At 39.9% G+C, this 18240-nt stretch overlaps 1 protein-coding gene across 1 annotated transcript in view; it reads left to right on the forward strand.

Annotated features, from left to right (window-relative positions):
- The first annotated feature begins 274 nt into the window (after nt 1-274).
- Nucleotides 275-18240, forward strand: part of slit1a (slit homolog 1a) — a 122842-nt gene continuing 104876 nt past the window's right edge. Inside the window, exons 1-4 of the mRNA XM_079841942.1 lie at nt 275-705; nt 6530-6601; nt 7498-7569; nt 8857-8928. Of these exons, the coding sequence (XP_079698068.1) occupies nt 524-705; nt 6530-6601; nt 7498-7569; nt 8857-8928 (398 nt within the window). The 5' untranslated portion in view covers nt 275-523. The remainder of the gene's footprint in view (nt 706-6529; nt 6602-7497; nt 7570-8856; nt 8929-18240) is intronic.

The raw sequence follows: 18240 nt of genomic DNA on the forward strand, positions 1-18240 counted from the left end.
GATTATACAGCGCTCTTTTGGGGAGGGGAGGGCCGGTGGGGGGTACGGACCCCTCCCCGGGGCCACTCTCTTCGCAGGGGCCTTTGCCTGAGGACGGCGGCGAGCCATGTGCCGTGTGAGCCGGAGAGAGAGAGAGAGGGGAGTTTAAGGTTCTGGCAGGGGTGGGGGAGAGGATAGGGAGGGGTGCAATAGAGAGAGAGAGAGAGAGAGAGAGAGGGTAGGGGGTGGGAGGAGTCCGGGAACTGCTATTTGTAGATCCTTGTGATGGATTACTGCCGTGTGTGTGTGTGTGTGTGAAGAGAGGATAGAGATTTTTTGTTCCTTTGCTGCTCTGTATCCCCTTTCTTTTTGAGCAAGCACTGAGGCAGGAGCGCGTTACGCACACAAGCCGCGAAGCAACTCCTCCAACAAGAGGAAAAGGAGAGTTTGTGCAGAAAGTGAAGGAGCCGCTTTTTTTTTTTCCTCTCTCCTCGCGTTCTGGGAACGGGAGAGCGGTGGCCTGAGCGCTCGCGTCTCAGAGATCATGCCTGCGAGAGGAGGATACTCTATGGGCAGGCTGGTGGAGGCGTGCGTCCGGATCCTGCTTCTGTGCGAGGCTGCCTCGGCTTGCCCGGCTCTCTGCACTTGCAGCGGGACCACAGTGGACTGCCACGGACTCGGGCTCAAAACCATGCCCAGGAACATACCCCGAAACGCAGAGAGACTGTGAGTACACACATCCGTCTGCATGTGCATAGGTGTTTGGGGAGGGTGGAGGGGATGGTCTGCATCATTACCGAGAGGAATTGAATGAGAACAATAGCTGAAGGAGGCACTGGACAGGTATGTGTGTTGACAAGGGAGGAGGGAAACTTCAGCTCTTGAGAACTTTCCCTTCTTCCACTTTCAAGTGAGCCTCTGTAAGGTTTAGTCATTCTCCAAAATGCGAGTCTCTGATGAATTATGCATGAAATACATTGAATTTCAAGGCCCGGAGAGTTTACTAGAATTTAATGCAAAGTACATCAGAGAGTTTGCTCTGGGTTCATTGTGTTGAAGTTCGAAACAATCTCATCATTAGAGTATGTGCCATGACCACACGGCTGATCATTGGGGGTGGATGAACAAAACGAATCTCTTTGCACATGTCAAGGGGCATTTCTATCACACCCAGCTTTCAGGATGCCTTTGATTGATTCTGTAATGACTGTGTGTTCAGGAAGTGTGAAAATCACACTCCCCTCCCTATTTCTCCCAGGATTCCCCATTAACCCACAGTTCAGACCTGACACACGTGCTCACGCACCATCACATCTGAGAATTTGGCTTATGCAAACGTTTTTTACCCGTGTGCCTGTGCCAGACAACAAAAGTACGCAGAGGAGAGAGTTGCTCACTGATATGTTTACAGCAGACAGATTATTTAATGCGCTCTGAGGCGCTCTGTTCTTTAAATGAATAATCTCCATCATTTCATATGTACCCCGCGTTCGTCTCCAGACGTCCAGAGACTCGACCCTTCTTATTTTATCTATGCTAGTGCATCTATTTATACGCGCTTCGGAAGCCGCTGTGCCCGAGATCAAACGCGATCTGATTGAGAATTCTCTTTAAACTCGCAGTATCGGGCCGCTCGCGCTGTGAACTCCAGCTCTGATGTACTCAAGAATTCTCCATGCAGGCCAAATGTCCCCGTGAGCTTCCACTGATTGCTTATTGATTGTCTGGAAAGTGGACGGCGGCTCAGAGCGAGAAACACTATAGGCTCTGATGCCGCTGGATCCCAGCGATAAATCTCATAACCAATATAAGATTAGCTCGTGAATGAGGAGCTTTTATCTCGTGAGAGGTCTTTGTGATGGCAGTCACACACTGTACAGATGAGTATGGTTATGTGATAGTTCTTATATGTCTTAAACTTAGATTGTTTGCTTTGTTCCTGAAACAGGGATTAAAATGTTGCAAATTCTTCTTGGTTCAGGTTAGCTTCCACAAGAAAATTTTTTACAATATGTGAGGAAACTGTCCTCTCATTGGAACTTCACACAGCACTGTTGAGCAATTAAAGCCTATAAACTTTGGTATTTTTATGTGTTTTGGACAGCTGTTCTGAAATATGTTTGTCCGACCAAATTTCCATCAGGCAGATTATCCCAAGATTCGTTTTGAGAGGCATTAGCACAACAAACGAGATGTATGTAATAACCCATCTTACATTGCGATAAAACCTGGTCCATTGGGTCGGATTGCTTTCTCACCACAAGCGAACCACTCCAGAGTCCATCTCCAAGCGTGTTGAGACCATCTCTTTCAAGACCAATTGTTTTTGGCACGGATTTGAGCACGGATTCATACAGTATATGGCAAAAAGAACCAAACTAAACTTTGGTATTTTTATGTGTTTTGGACAGCTGTTCTGAAATATGTTTGATCGACCAATTCAATCAGGCAGATTATCCCAAGATTCATTTTGAGAGGCATTAACACAACAAACGCCACTGCTTTTCACAAGATGTATGTAATTACCCATTATACATTGTGATAAAACCTGGTCCATTGGGTCGGATTGCTTTCTCGCCACCGTTCATCTTCAAGCGTATTGAGACCATCTCGTTCAAGACCGATTGTTTTTGGCACGGATTTGAGCCCGAATTTATACAGTATATGGCAAAACGAACCGAACTAAAGGAGAACACATGCCAAAATAAACACTTCAAATAGCCAGATGTGAAAACGCTCTGTGTCCAGATGCAATGGAGCAAGTTCAATAGGCATGTTTAAATGCTTTGGCTTTCCTCAATTTAAATGTTCATTAAATCTAACAGGGATGCACCGATATGAAAATGATATGAAAATTTTGTCCGATAACCGATAATTCTTTATATTTGAAAGCCGAAAACTGATATATTAGCCGATAAATCAAAATACAAATTTTGATATAATTTTTGAGAGCCTGATTACAAAAACAAAAGCCCCACCATTAAAACCACACAATTATAATTGTATGTAGCCGATATGACTTGTATTTTCCCTCAATTTCAATCATATTTCAAACAATTCAAATATCAGCTTTAATATATCGGCCAAATTTTCTTATCGAGCCAAAAACAATAATATTAAAAACAATTATTTATCGGTTGATTCCGACATGGTGGCCGATATGTAGTGTGCATCCCTAAGTGAGGAAACGAATACACACGATTGGCCTATCCGGGTTACAATGCAAACATTAATAATGTTGGGAATAATCTAATGATGGAGCTCGTTGATTAACCTCTTCTTGACCTTTCGTTTGCAACTCTATGAGGAAGTTTCCGGGTGGCCTTGTGAACATCTCTACCTGAGGACTTACAGTGATGGATCAGACTCATTAAAGCTCCATAACTGGCCCACCATGCCCTGCTTTACAGCATCAAAGGCTTTCCCTGAAATGTGCTTTTTCTCTTTTAATTCATTAGCTGGTTAATGACTGGTGTTTCCCCCCCTAACTCAACTGTGTTATGGCAGAAACGGCTGTGGCACTGTGCCAGTAGTAGCATTTGCTCTTTAAACTCACATCACAGTCAGGTTTTCAGTGGTCTGAACGCGCTGTAATGAGTGCTTTATGTTTCACCGTGTTCGTTAGAACTGGGCTTGATGACTTGCATACGTTCCTGCAAGGTACAGATTAGAGAGAAGCAGTTTCATATTTCTAAAAAAGCCAGTTCAAAATTTATTCACAACACAACTACTGCTAAAACAATTAACTTTCACATTGTATCAATGTAAAAAGTTTGAATAGAATTTTGGTTTGCTGTAAAGAACAATGATTAGTCACTAGATTAAGTTCTTTCTTTCATTTTCACCACTTTGGTCTGAATTTTACAGGGCTTTATAAATAAATGAGACTGCTGGAGACGGTAACAAAGCGATTTGAGATGAAGATAAAATCGAGCTGAAGCATTCAAGCTGCTCTTTTTCAGACAACAAACCCTTCTTGGGTAAAAATAGTGAGCTGTGAGTAAGGGTTTATTTATGGATGTAGCACTTAAGGTTAAATAGTTTCACATTTTTAGACATTTAGTTACACATTTGTATAGTGCATGACTTTAGAGTTTATTGATGATGTTAAAAAAAACCTTTGGAGCGTTTGAACTTTCCAACTTGGCTGATTAGGCTGTTTACAGCTGGAGTTGAGATGCTTTAGCCTATGGATAGCTTCTACATCAGTCATGGACATCAACAACAGAAGAAATGTGAAGCATCACCCTTGTGAAATAGCTGACATTAGTGTACTTTTAGAAAGAGTAATCATTACAGAAACATTATACAATTGTGCTGTTTCCCATCTTCATCTTTAGTGTGTAATGTTGCTTGAGCATGAATTGTAGTCTTGAGTTTTCTTCCGGGAACCAACACGTCTCAATATTCCTCATTTAAATAATTAATATATGCAGAATAAAGGGTCTGGTTGAGTTAGTTAGTAGTGTGTACTTACACATTTGTAATGAATGTAATGAAGTTTTATTATAAGTTGCTTTCTTTAAGTTGTCTTATCAGAACAGAACTGTGACCCATTTTGGGTTTTCGACCCAATAATTGAGTACCAATTCTCTAAAGAAGGGTGAAGATTGGGTTCTTCAGTGGAATTCAGCTGTAAAATGTCCTTGTGGAGCCTTTAATTTAAGTGCACTTAAATGTTTTTAGCTATTATTATTATTTAGCTATAACAATTATTCATTCAGCACAAGTTAAAATGTAATATTTTTGTATTGATTAAAGCTAGACAGGAAGTTCACAGCAAACCAGCATTAAATCACTCCTGACAATAATTGTCAAATAAAAACTTCTTTTATTTGCTCATTCTTGCTGAAATGTTTCAGATTTTTGATTCCCTCTTGTGCTAAAATCCTCAATTCATGCAATTTTAGTTTATATTTTGCATTTGTCAGAGTTATGTCTATTTTAGTTATATTTTTGTTACACAACAGCTATGTACTAAAAACTAAAATATTCACACGGATCTGCAACATGATTAAAAATTATGTATACAGTAGTTGACATGTAGTTGCAAAGTTACTTGTAGTTTGTAGAAAGTCTGTTGGTGGACCATCAAAATAAAGTGTTGGCAGATATTAACTAACCAGACAGTTTACTAATACTCTAATGACTGCTAGTTGACATTTAGTTGCAAAGTTACTTGTAGTTAGTAGAAAGTCTGTTGGTGGACCATCAAAATAAGGTGTTGGCAGATATTAACTAACCAGACAGTTTACTAATACTCTAATTACTGTTGGGTGACGTGTAGTTGCAAAGTTACTTGTAGTTAGAAAGTCTGTTGGTGGACCATCAAAATAAAGTGTTGGCAGATATTAACTAACCAGTTTACTAATACTCTAATGACTGCTAGTTGACGTGTAGTTGCAAAGTTACTTGTAGTTTGTAGAAAGTCTGTTGGTGGACCATCAAAATAAAGTGTTGGCAGATATTAACTAACCAGACAGTTTACTAATACTCTAATGACTGCTAGTTGACATTTAGTTGCAAAGTTACTTGTAGTTAGTAGAAAGCCTGTTGGCGGACCATCAAAATAAAGTGTTGGCAGATATTAACTAACCAGTTTACTAATACTCTAATTACTGCTAGTTGACGTGTAGTTGTAAAGTTACTTGTAGTTAGTAGAAAGTCTGTTGGCAGAGCATCAAAATAAAGTGTTGGCAGATATTAACTAACCAGTTTACTAATACTCTAATGACTGCTAGTTGACGTGTAGTTGCAAAGTTACTTGTAGTTAGTAGAAAGTCTGTTGGCAGAGCATCAAAATAAAGTGTTAGCAGATATTAAAACAATCTAGTAATGCTCTAATGACTGCAAGTTGACATGTAGTTGCAAAGTTACTCATAGTTAGTAGAATGTCTAAAGTGGACCATCGAAATAAAGCGTCACTGATATTTTCTTGTAGAGTTTCTCTTAAGAACGTTTTCCACCAAGAACGTTTGTCACCTGCTTTGAGAGCAGATCAGATCTCACAAAGACTGAACTACAAAACAATAATATGTGGAGCATCTACATATCAGGAGATCCGTCCACAGCTGATGATTAGCAGCCCATTATTTCTGTCCCTGTGCCGGTGCACCTGTGTATACATCTGTCTGCAATCTCTCTGTCTCTGTTTTGCTGTGCTCCCAGGAGTGGTCATTAGAACCAATAGAAAGTGCATGACTTTGTATCCAGTATTCATGGGAGATTTGTGTGTGCGAGTGTGATTGGGGACGAGGTTTACAACAAAAAAGAAACACATGTTCCCAATAATGAGCAGACATTTGCGAAGAACCCACACAGTATTTTTCAGCAGCAAACTCTACATTATATATATATTCTAACTTCAGGATATTGTTATGTGCCATCCAGAAATCGCACATCATATTTATTCACCTCGTTTTGTACAGTTATAGTGGGCAGTATGCATATCATGTCTGGTTTATGAGCAAAATAAGTCATTACAGCAATGATATATCCATACCTAGATTGAAAATAAATGTACCCATAACTCTTGTTTTTCTTTTTCTAGGGAACTGAATGGAAACAACCTCACTCGCATCAACAGAAATGACTTTTCTGGACTCAAGTATCTTCGAGTTCTGTGAGTTGTTCAACATTTATACATACTTCACATTTTGTATATAAATATGTGATAATCAACTTCAGATGCTTCAGAATAAGAGCAGATGCTTCTATTGCATGAGTCCAGTTTTGTGTTTCTTTCTTTCTTTCTTTCTTTCTTTCTTTCTTTCTTTCTTTCTTTCTTTCTTTCTTTCTTTCTTTCTTTCTTTCTTTCTTTCTTTCTTTCTTTCTTTCTTTCTTTCTTCAAAGATATTAGAGTATTCATATTTTAGGTCCAAATATGCACCATGAAACTATTTTATATTTTGGCTTCAATCAAACTAGCAGTTTTTAGCTAGACTTTAAGGATTTGGTTCAGTGTATATTAACAGAATATCTCCCTCCTCATGTTATTATTAATTACTTCCCAACCAAATGTGTTTCTCAAAGGCCAGTTTAAGCATCTTATAATTGATTGCCATGGATGTTATGGTCTGTATAGCTCTGTCCGTGTGAAGCCGCGGCTGATGGTGAGTGAGCACGGTGTGAAACAGCTCTAAAGCGGAATGAAGGTTCCAGAGCTTCCTCCTCAGTGGCTTCTGTCTTCATGCTCCCTCAAACCTTTCCTCAGATCTCGCCTGCTGCCGTTTAAAGGAATAATTCACCCAGAAATGTCCTGTTTATTTACTCACCCCGAGGCCATCCAAGATGTGTATGACTTTGTTTCCTCAGCCAAAGAGAAATTAAGCTTTTGGAGGGAAACATTCCAGGGTTTTTATCCATTTATTGCAAGTTAATGCTCAACATTGACCATTTTTGGTCCAAAATTCATTCAAAGGGCTCTACACAACCCCAGCCGAAAAATAAGGAAAAATGTAAATTTTTGAGTGAACTATCCCTTTAAGTAATTTCCTGTTATTTGGCCATTTTGAACAGGCAGCTGATGGAGAACCAGATTGGAACGGTGGAGCGCGGAGCGTTCGATGACATGAAGGAGCTGGAGAGACTGTAAGTGCTCTGGATTCAACATTAGTTCAGTATCAGGAGAAATAGTGCCTAATCTGTAATACACTTAAATTATTTCAGGCGACTCACATTCAATTACATCAATTATATATTTTCAATTTAAAATGGCAAAATTTGACAGAAAAAGGCTATATTCTACATTTTCCCGTGATTATTAAGCTACGACTCAAGTTTTAAGGAATTTGAATCAAGCGAATTGACACACACTCACACAAGCACCGTCCCACTTTTCTTAAAGGTGCAGTAAGCGGTTACTGAGAAATGCTCGGTATTTTGATATTTGACACGCCTCTACCCAAAAGGATCACACCCTTATCTTTATAGCTCCGCCCCGAATCCACTAACACTTTATGCAACTGATTCCGCTGATTGGCTACAAGTGTGTTTTGGTGCGGGGTCCGATCCACTTTCAACAGCGTTGAACACAATTTAACAAACACATACATTGCAAGAGTATCACTAACACTGAATAAACCGCATGAGGTTATAAGGCTATTATATAGCAGTCCCAAAGTAATTTTTGTTAATACAACAGCCACCACAGTCATCAAAAATACAGAACTGGTGGTATTTTGAGTTAAGATTATGGATTATGAGCTGGTAATCAAACATATGAACACTGATCCTGACGAACAGAATGAAAAACACAACTTACCACTTACGTAATTTATTGGTACTTTTTGGAAAAATGAAAAGCAAAGACTTTGCAGAAGAGTCAACAGCTTTCATGCACGTTTTTTAAAGATAAAAGTCTTGCATCAGAAGAACATTTAGGCCTGGTTTCACAGACAGGGCTTAGATTAGGCCTGGAAGTGGGACATTTCAGTAGCTTTTATAAACGTGCCTTAGAAAAAAACATTACTGGTGTGCGTCTTGAGACAAAACAATGGCACTGACGTATTTTAAGATATGCTTTCAGTTAAAACCTGTGTTTTAGTCTTGGACTAGATCAAGCCTTGTCTTTGAAACCGGGGGATAGAATAAAGTTAATCAAATGGATAGTTCCGGTCCTTGATTCTGATTGGTTGAGCCGTGTTTAAAGCAGTCATACACATGTGACCTCATACTTTGCATGAGGTCCCCAGGTTTAAATAGTTTCCAGCTTTCTTCACCATATTTCAGGAGGTTTTGTTCTTATTCCCCTGTTGTAACTGAGGTCAAGTGTTCAAGGGCATCTGAATCATCAGTTTTCCATCATCAACATGAGTTTGCTGATCACATGTATTCCTACGGTCTGTGAACGTGTGTTTGTTTCTTCTTTTCTCAAAGACGTCTGAACAGAAACCAGCTTCACCAGCTTCCAGAACTTCTGTTTCAGAAGAACGCGGCTCTGTCCAGACTGTAAGTCCCTGTTTTCTGCTGTTTTCCTGCTGGGATTGGTATGATGGATTGATGGTTCATGTTGCCTGATGTGTTTGGAAAATCACGCAATGAGTCCTCATTCACATTCAAGCATTTGGAAAATCAAATGTTTTAGCCATTTAACCAGCTTTTCTCTGGTCTTTCTCAACAAGCGCCCTCTGACTTTTCACTTTTTTGACTTTTTTGGTAGAAGGATGGATGATTTTTCTGTCATGCATGTTAGATTGGCTTTAAGTTAGTTAGTTGTACTAACGAGCAAAGTGTGTGTTGGATTAATATACCGCTCAAAAGCTTGGGAACGATGTTTCTTAGAGAGTCTCTTCTGCTCATGAATCTGATCATAACTCCAGTAAAACAGTGAAATATTCCTCCAGTGTAGATCATCTGTTCTCTATGTGAATATACAGTAAAGTGGCATTTATTCATGTGATCAAATCATCATTACTCTAGTCTTCAGTGTCAAAACATCAATGAAAATGTGATTCCTCGTATCAGAATTTGATTCTTCCGTTAAAATGAGCAGTGCCGTGTTTCATGTACCAATTGTTGAGGTTTGTGTGTGACTTTTTACGCTGTTTTTGTCTTCTTGTGTTCATGTTTTGCTTTCCGTGTGCGCTTCTAGAAAGCATGAGATAAAACCACGTAAATAAAGGGAACAATACACATAGACTTGATCTAAATGAGAACCTTTAGGGTTAGCAGGCCTATATATAAGAACATTTTAAGTTGCCTTATTATAAACATCGGTTTGAAATATCCAAAAAGAATCAAGTTGCTCTAACAGCGTCCAGTTCATTGATCCGTGTCGATTTGCTGTATAGTTAGTGAGAGCGAGTTTGTGTTTCTGGCAGATCTTGTTTTTCAGCAAAGAGACGCTCTGCAGTCTGATCATCACTCTTTGTTCCTGCTTCCAGCCGTTCAAGGTGGATCTTTATGTTGTTGCTGTTTTTTAATGATTTACGCCACAGAGACTCCACAAACCCATCTGAGGGAAGCCAGAGAGACATTTCTAAAAACATGCTGAAATATTCAGAACGAGTGGGACGTGGAAATGAACAACAGGGAGAGAGAGAGAGAGATGAAAAGAGGACAAACACAGACAGAATTCTCCATGTATGTACAAGCGATTCTATATTTCGCTGTCATCCATTATTCATAGGCAGGAGAGGCTGTGTGAAATATTCACAATGAAGAGCCGTCAGCAGGAGTGACGTTTCAGTGTTTGGGAGACGGAGAAACAGCCTCCCTCTGGGCCGACGCTGCACAACCGGCTCTTTCTCATAATAACCTGCCCTGTTAAACACGCACTTCCTGAAATGATGGATTGATATGACATGCAGAAGTCATTACACCGTTTTCTGGGGGGGGAGTAAGCGATTGAGAATTGTTGGCAGTGCAGACATCTTTATTCAGCGAGACACGGGGAAAAAAGACGACTGCTCCATTTCCTACAGGCCCGAGAACTGGATTATATTGAATTGATATTCAAATTAAACTTAAATATATAAATAACAGAGAATGTAGAATATATCTGAATCTATATATAAATTATTCATTAAATAGATTCACTTGCAGTCAGATATTTTCTTTCAGAAACATTTGTGGCAAGCCCAAACTCTTGATGTTGTGTTTGGGCTCTACTAGAGCAGGTTTTCTGAGATTATTCCTCATATTCTCCAGTGTTGCGGCTCCTCTCTTCACAGTCTGTCAGTAACGCTCTGTTTACTTTCTGTCCCTATGAAGCCCCTCCTTCTGAAAAGCACACTGTGCTCTGATTGGTCGGCTGGAGCTGTGTTGTGATTGGTGTTTGGGAAATGTCCCGCCCCTTACCATAACCGGCAGTTTCAACACAAGACTAAATAACTCAACCCGTTTATTCTGCGTATTAATTATTATAATAAGGAATATTGTGATGTGTTGGTTCCTGTTGGTTGAATTCTCCAGGATTCACGTGTGTGTTGCGTTCTTCAACGGTCCTTCTGGAAACAATGCCGTCGTGAAGCCAAACCCCCTCATGGAAAAAGAAAGTTGTCGTGTTTACAACTGTGACAATGTCAAGTTCATAGCACTAAACTTTCACAACGTTCTTGAATGAATTGCATGGCGGTCTGTCATTGTGGTGACACCGACTTTACATTTTCAACATGACACTAAACAAGACAAACTGTGATTGGTCGCTTTACATGTCGGTCAGAAGTCCTCTTGGGCGGTCCTTGGCCAATGACAGCTGCGATGGAGTCCAGACCTTATGCCGTCAGTTTGAGGGTCTGGCTATGCGAGACTACATGGCGTATAACGCTTTAATGGAAAAATACAAGGAGAACCAGCGGCGCTGAAAAAGCTGGTGGGCACTAAAGCACTTCATTGTTTCTGAAGTCAGGGCAAATTATGTTTTACATTTTAGATAGAATCTCCTCCGAAGTAGTGGAAATGTGTTGCTCTGTCTCATTCAAGGTACTCCCATATTTTGTTGTAGTTTTAAGGGTTCATAACACACAACAGTTTCTGCCAGTCTGGTGTTAATCTTGAGTATCTATAGAGTAGTGTTGATCCTTCATATCTCCTAAGAGTCTTTAGTTTATGATATTTATAAAAGACAGATACACTGTACCGATTCTTTCTGAACACAGCCGAACTCGTGGAGACGTGCAGTGGGCGGAGCTAAAGAGAGACATACACACACACACACACACACACACACACACACACACACACACACACACACACACACACACACACACACACACACTATACGTTGGTGTTGTTCACATTATATGCACTTGCGCGCCGAATGCCAACAAAACACACACATTTGATCAGTTTCACACACCGCCTGCAGTTTCCACTCATTACAGGGAACCAACACACACACTTGCAGAACTCCGGAAACACAAACTGCATCCCCTGTTCCCTTAACTCTGGGTTATTTGTGAAGCTGAACAAGGTGATCTTTCCCTCACACACACACACACACACACACACACACACACACACACACACACACACACACACACACACACACACACACACACACACACACACACACACACACACACACACACTTCTTTAGTGACATTGTTGATCTCGTGTTTAAAAACACAACGCCAGCGCCTCCGACGGCTCCTGTAACCCGAACAAAGCTCTTTGGTGGACGCAATCTTGCTCTCGCTCTGGGTGGTGTGTGTGTGTGTATGTGTGTGTGTGTGTGTGTGTGTGTGTGTGTGTGTGTGCGTGTGTGTGTGTGTGTGTGTGTGTGCTCATCCGAGAGAAGTGCCCATACAAGGAATCCCGCTCTTGCTCTCACTCTGGGTAATACTCCGTCATACGTCCAACTCGTTTTTCTTTCTTTATTTTGTCCATGTTTATCATGAGAATCAACTCGTAAACAGTGTAAATAAGTCAGAATGCAGGAAACAGCTTTAGACCGCCCCTTTAATCTGTGTTCAGGACCAAATGACATTCAAGTGTACTTTGCTTTTCTGTTGATTCAGTCAAACAAGACAGATAATTGTCTTTTAGTCAGTCATAAACTCTGGAACAAACCCTAGAACGTTAATAGCAAGCATTGTGAGACATAAACTCAACAAAAGCAACACTGGACAAAAAGTCACCTTGTACAGTGTGATGCAATTTCCCTCAAAGACCACAGAGAAAATGACACTGTAACATGCAAATCAAGGTGTTTGTGGACGTGGTAAAGAAACGTGTGTTAACATCTTGATAACCGTAGTGTGATTTTCAGTGGGTAAAGCATGTGGGAGGCTGGCAGCGACTACAGGTGAACCCTGCAGAGATCGACGCTCACCGCTTTCCCCGGCCGCGGGAATAACTGTGCCCTTGTTCTTGGCCCAGTTAGACAGGAAAGCAGTGGCTTTGACTCAATGCACCGCTTTGAATGTATGGCAGCGACTGAAGAACGCATGCTATTCTCCCAAACCGACTAAATGTGTTTGGTCCAAATATTGTGATATGAGATCCCGCCGAAGCGCTCGCATCCCCTGCGGCTCGCAGATGATAAAGACTGAACGTGTTCGCAGAGGTTGGATTGTGTGCTATACTCGGCTACTGTTCATATAGAGCTGGAATGAATCCAGGGGGAAGTTTCCACGGGCGACTCGCTTTCAGAAATCTCTAAAGGTAAAAGATACTTGAGTCTGCCTTCTTGGCTGAGACCGGAGAAATCTCTTTAGTGCCTTGGATGAAATTATGGCAGGCTTCCAATTATAAAAATCATTCCTTCCGAGTTGCACAAAACACGTCTCTGTTTTACACATTAGTATGTAGATCTGCGCTGATTGCAAAAAGCGTGTATGCGGTTTATCCGCGGTGAGGTCACGAGCAGGAATGGGAATGGTATTGAAGGGTTCGTTAGCAACTCTATTAACTCTTTCCCCACCATTGATTTTCCGTCATTTGTGGCACAACGCTTCCTCGCCATCCATGAGTTTTTCCGGCTGTGAGGCTTTGGGGGTCTCGGTCTACTCCATCTGTCATCCATCATCATTATGAATCTCATCCCAAAGTCTCTGACAAAAACACGCTTTTTTTCCCCAGCTTTTTGCTCAAAATGTTGTTTTTTCAAGTGTTGTTATAACAGAATGCATGCAGCTAGAAGGGAATGTTCATCATATTCATCTTTATTCTCTGTTTTAAATGCATTCACTTCATCAGGAACCCAGAACATGAATGCGATATTTGCATTTGCTTAAGTAGATTGACTACGAGAAGTAAGAATTGTCCTACTTGACAGCTCTTTTTTTGGCCGCCGACTCTCGTCTACATTCAAGGCGTGTTGTTTGGCATCTCAAATGAGCCAAGAGTGTCACCGAACATATGAGCAACACGGATCCCGGTCCATTCGTCACGGAGACGGGAATGACCTGGGACTTTGTGGAAGGCGTATTCCCAGTTGAAATAAAGTGTGAACTGAATGATTTATGGAGGACAGTCTCTGCGTTACCTACAACTGTCCTTCCTTCATCCTCTCTGCCCTAAACCATTAGTGAAGGCATCTCTCAGACTGCCATAGTTTTTCCATCAGATTATTGCTATTGTCTCCTAACTCGATCCCTAAGAGTAACCCTCACAGAAACCTGTGTAAAACACTCGACTGACACATGATTTTACATCTCGTGAGCTCCTGCTCACTGGTGATCTAGTCCAACAGGTTGCACTATATTACTGAGGAATAGTCATGATGTTTTGGAGGTGTATTCAAACCTGTACACACACACACACACATTTTGAATACTTGGCCGTATTTATGGTTTCTGTGAGGTTAATTGAAAATCTGCATCACACTGATTTTGTTGATGATCTTCAGCCAAATGATGGATTTAAATGGATTTAAGTTTATAGTGCCTTCATGCTTTGAACTTCTTTTTGAGTTAAAGAGCTTGTCTGTTAATACATTTGATGGTTGATTGGATCAATTGTCAAAATGTGATTCTGTGGCTGATATTAAGATGTGTTTTGGTGGATCGGATCACAAGTGGACGACTCTAAATACAGGTGTAAACGGGTGTAAAGCGGTTTGAGCTTGTCCACTTTCGTCCACTTCCAGAGGTAAAACGCATCAGGTCGGGATTTAAACTCTCGGCTGGAGACCCAAGTTTGGTTTGAAGATGACAAAGTCCCAATCTCAATGTTGTCTCTTCATTCCTGATCTCTAACACACACTCACAGCATTCGGCTGGTCTTGAGTCTGTCAGAGCAGAAACTAAAGCTGATGCTCTCCGTGTGTTTCTCCGTCGTCTCTTGTCGCGTTCAGATGTCTAAAGATCTGAAAAAGCCCATAAATGTACCCACACCTCGAAGAAATCAGGACAGAAGTGGCTCAAAGTGGACAAAAGAGACGGATTAAACACCAGGTGTAAACGGGAATGAGTCTCCCTCGTCTACTTGTGATCCGATCGACCAAAACACATCTTAATTCATATAAATGGAGTCCTAACTCTCACTAGATTACTAGTAGACTGTAAGGTTAGTGTTAGTAGAATAAGTTGATGTGCTTACTTATGGTCAGTTGAAAGTCTGTTGGCAAACTATCAAAATAAAGTGTTATCAGATATTAAACAAACAGTCTACTAATACTCTAATGACTGCTAGTTGACATGTAGTTGCAAAGTTACTCAAAATCAAAATAAAGTTTTATCCCCAAATTTTCATCAATTCCACCATTTGGCTCAGAGAATGTCTTTGTTGTGTAAATCAACTAAAGTAGTCCAGAGTAAATATTCAATTAACCTGACATACTAATACATAAATATTGGCTAAGATTTCATACAAAGGCACATGTATGTGTAAAATAGTTTCCTTCTGCACTATTTAGTGTCCAGCTGACACATGAACTGTGTTGATGACATCCATATACAGACAATAAACAAGGTTCAGAAATGGGAATGTGTGTGTAGGGCAAATGCGACATTGCAACAGTTCTGCTTGTCCAATGTCACGCTTGATGATGCGTGTTGTGAGATGTTGTTGTTTGTGTTTGGACTATGGGCAAGAGCCTTCAGGGCAAGTGTTGCTGTAGACAAGATTACAACATTTTACACACCCAATATTCACCTCCATCAATCCAGTTAGCATCTCTCCATTACCACATTCAAGGGTTAGTCATGCCATGGACTCAGTTTTAGGCAGGGATATACAGGAATATTCCTGAATAAGGAATGACTCCAGAATTTCTTGTCAATGACATGTACGGTGAAAGGTACAGAAGAGATAGTTAGTGGAATTGGCTAATTAAATTAGCTTTTCACTGTGAAATTGTTGCTGCTTGAATTTGTTGGTCTTGTTTGGTTCTTTCGGAAGTTAGTGTTGAAATTGCCCAGAACTTTTAGAAGAATAAAGTTGATTTTCTTGCTGTGTTCATTACATCTGTGTCATTTTATCAACTGGTTAATTTGCATAGATGACTTTGTGATTTGAAGCAGTCTTATTCTTGTTTTAGTTCAAAATCTTTTTTCACTAGATATCCAATATGGCTTTTCTTGACTAAAGTGGACTTAGTAAAGTTAGTTTACATGTTGTTGTCTATAGATAATAGAATGTCTAATGTGGACTATCGAAATAATGTGTAACCCATTTAGCTTTATTTCATTAATTGTATATTTTTTCAAGCACAGCCAGTTTGTCTTATTGGTTTATGGAACAAAGGATGCAAGATGTGGGAAAAACGTCTTTACAAGAACATGAGGCTTTCAGTTTCAGTATATTATTATTGGAAGGCAGTTCATCCGTTTAAAAAAAAAAAAGTAAAATGTAGCATATTTTTACATGAGATTCTTACGGACGATTTGTCAAATGCTACAACATTTGTATTATTTATTTATTCTTTTAATCAGGGACAATAAACAATAATACATAAAAATATGTAAAATGCACCAGATTTAGCCAACACTGGCTAATTTTGATCCGTAGTCCCTTGGCAGGTTGATGTTAAGGACAGGGACAAGACAGAACAACAGAAACGAAAATACTATACCAAAATGTCTATAAATGATCACAATTTTGATTTAACAGTAACCATTTTTTGACAACCAACAACAATGACATGTTGTGTGTTTTAATGCTGCTCTGTTGGAAGTCTATTCCACTCATGTGTTTCTCTGAAAGCAATAGATAACTGACCAGAAGTAGTTCTTCTCAGTGGTACATTACAAAAGAGTTTAATTTAACTCTTCGTGGCTTTTTAAGAGCAATAACTGTAGGACTTTTCCAAATGGAAGAGGCGGAGCTGTTTGTGAAGGAGACAGCAAACAAATTGTGGGCAGTGAAATAACTAATCCATCTTTTTTTTCTTCTACTAGGTTAAAATTGTATAATTAAGTACAAGGGAAAGCTTTAGGTCCTGTAACTGATCATCATTTCTAAGTTCTGAAAACGAACAAAAATCCAAAGTTAAATATTAGTGTCGTTAAGCAATATGTGAAAAATCTGGGTGTTTTACTGGAAGTTAATCAAGTTGTAAAGTCAAGTTTTTATCAATTGCGAGTCCTGGTAAAAACAAACTCCTTTCTCTCTTTTAATAATTTTTGAAAGACTTATCCATGCTTTTATCACCACTAGGTAACCACTTGACTACTGCAACTCTCTCTATTTGGGGACTAGTCAATCTTCTTTAAACCACCTTTAAATTGTTCAAATTGCGGCTTCCAGATTTCTTCACACATCACCCCTACTTTACGTTCCCTACACAGGTTGCCTGTACGCCACAGTATTGATTTTAAAGTGCTGTTAGTGGTTTTTAAATCTTTACTTGGGTTAGCACTAGGGGTGTGCAATTCCAGGTTTTTTCTTGTCGACTCCGATTCCCGACTCCCACTGTAGGAGTCTATGAAATCGACTCCTCAACTCCATTTACTTAACATCAAAACAGGGTAAGAAATAAGACAAAATTGCAGTTGTTACACACTTAATTTATTTTCCCCCGACACAAAGCCTTAAAATCCCCTTATTAAAACCGCACACGTTTAGCGTGACTGTCCAAATTAGTCCAATTTAGCGATGCCTTGATGAGTGGCTATCCCGAGCTGTTGCGATACCTAATTTTACAGAGGATAAAGTCACGAAAAACAGCTGTTGTCGAGTGATAGCGCTAAATGACATGATCATTGTCTTAAAAGGTGAGTCAACGATACTAAATATTAAAATACATAGTGATGTACACTTCTTGGTGTGTTTTTTTTTTATTTATGGTTAGTTTAATGATTATGAACACAAAGTTAAATATGGAAAACCAAATCTATATTTATTGCATTAATATACCATCAATTAAACTTAAGCTAGCATGGAGGAAGCCTATGTGTAATTACAAACTAAACTCATTATGACTTTCACCTATTTGTAAAGTAAGCACTGCAGTTTCTGCGATAGCTCTCTGACGCGGTGTACTACGTCTGTGTCCGATTTCCTCGCTTCATTTTATTCAAAGTGCACTCAACTGCCATGCACTATATAGGGATTAGAGAATCGGACACAGCAACAGAGTCAACACAGAGAGTCGATAGTCACTAATCACTATAGAGTCACTAGTTAGCACCCCAATACCTCCCTTAGGTTTGCCAATCAGAGGCTCTTAGTGGTCCCTAAAACTAGACTAAAGTCTAGGGGTGATTCTCCGTGGCTGTTGGAATAGCCCAAATCAGGACTGCTCCCACACTATCCATTTTTAAATAAAAACTAAATCATTTTTTACATCATGAGTTTTATCTGTCTTGCATGATTTGTTGTTGTACTCGTGGCTTGTCTTTGTCTGTGTCTGAATTTTATTCAATGGTTATTTAT

The sequence above is a fragment of the Gobio gobio genome, assembly GCF_949357685.1.
Source record: "Gobio gobio genome assembly, chromosome: 18".
Lineage (NCBI taxonomy): Eukaryota > Metazoa > Chordata > Actinopteri > Cypriniformes > Gobionidae > Gobio > Gobio gobio.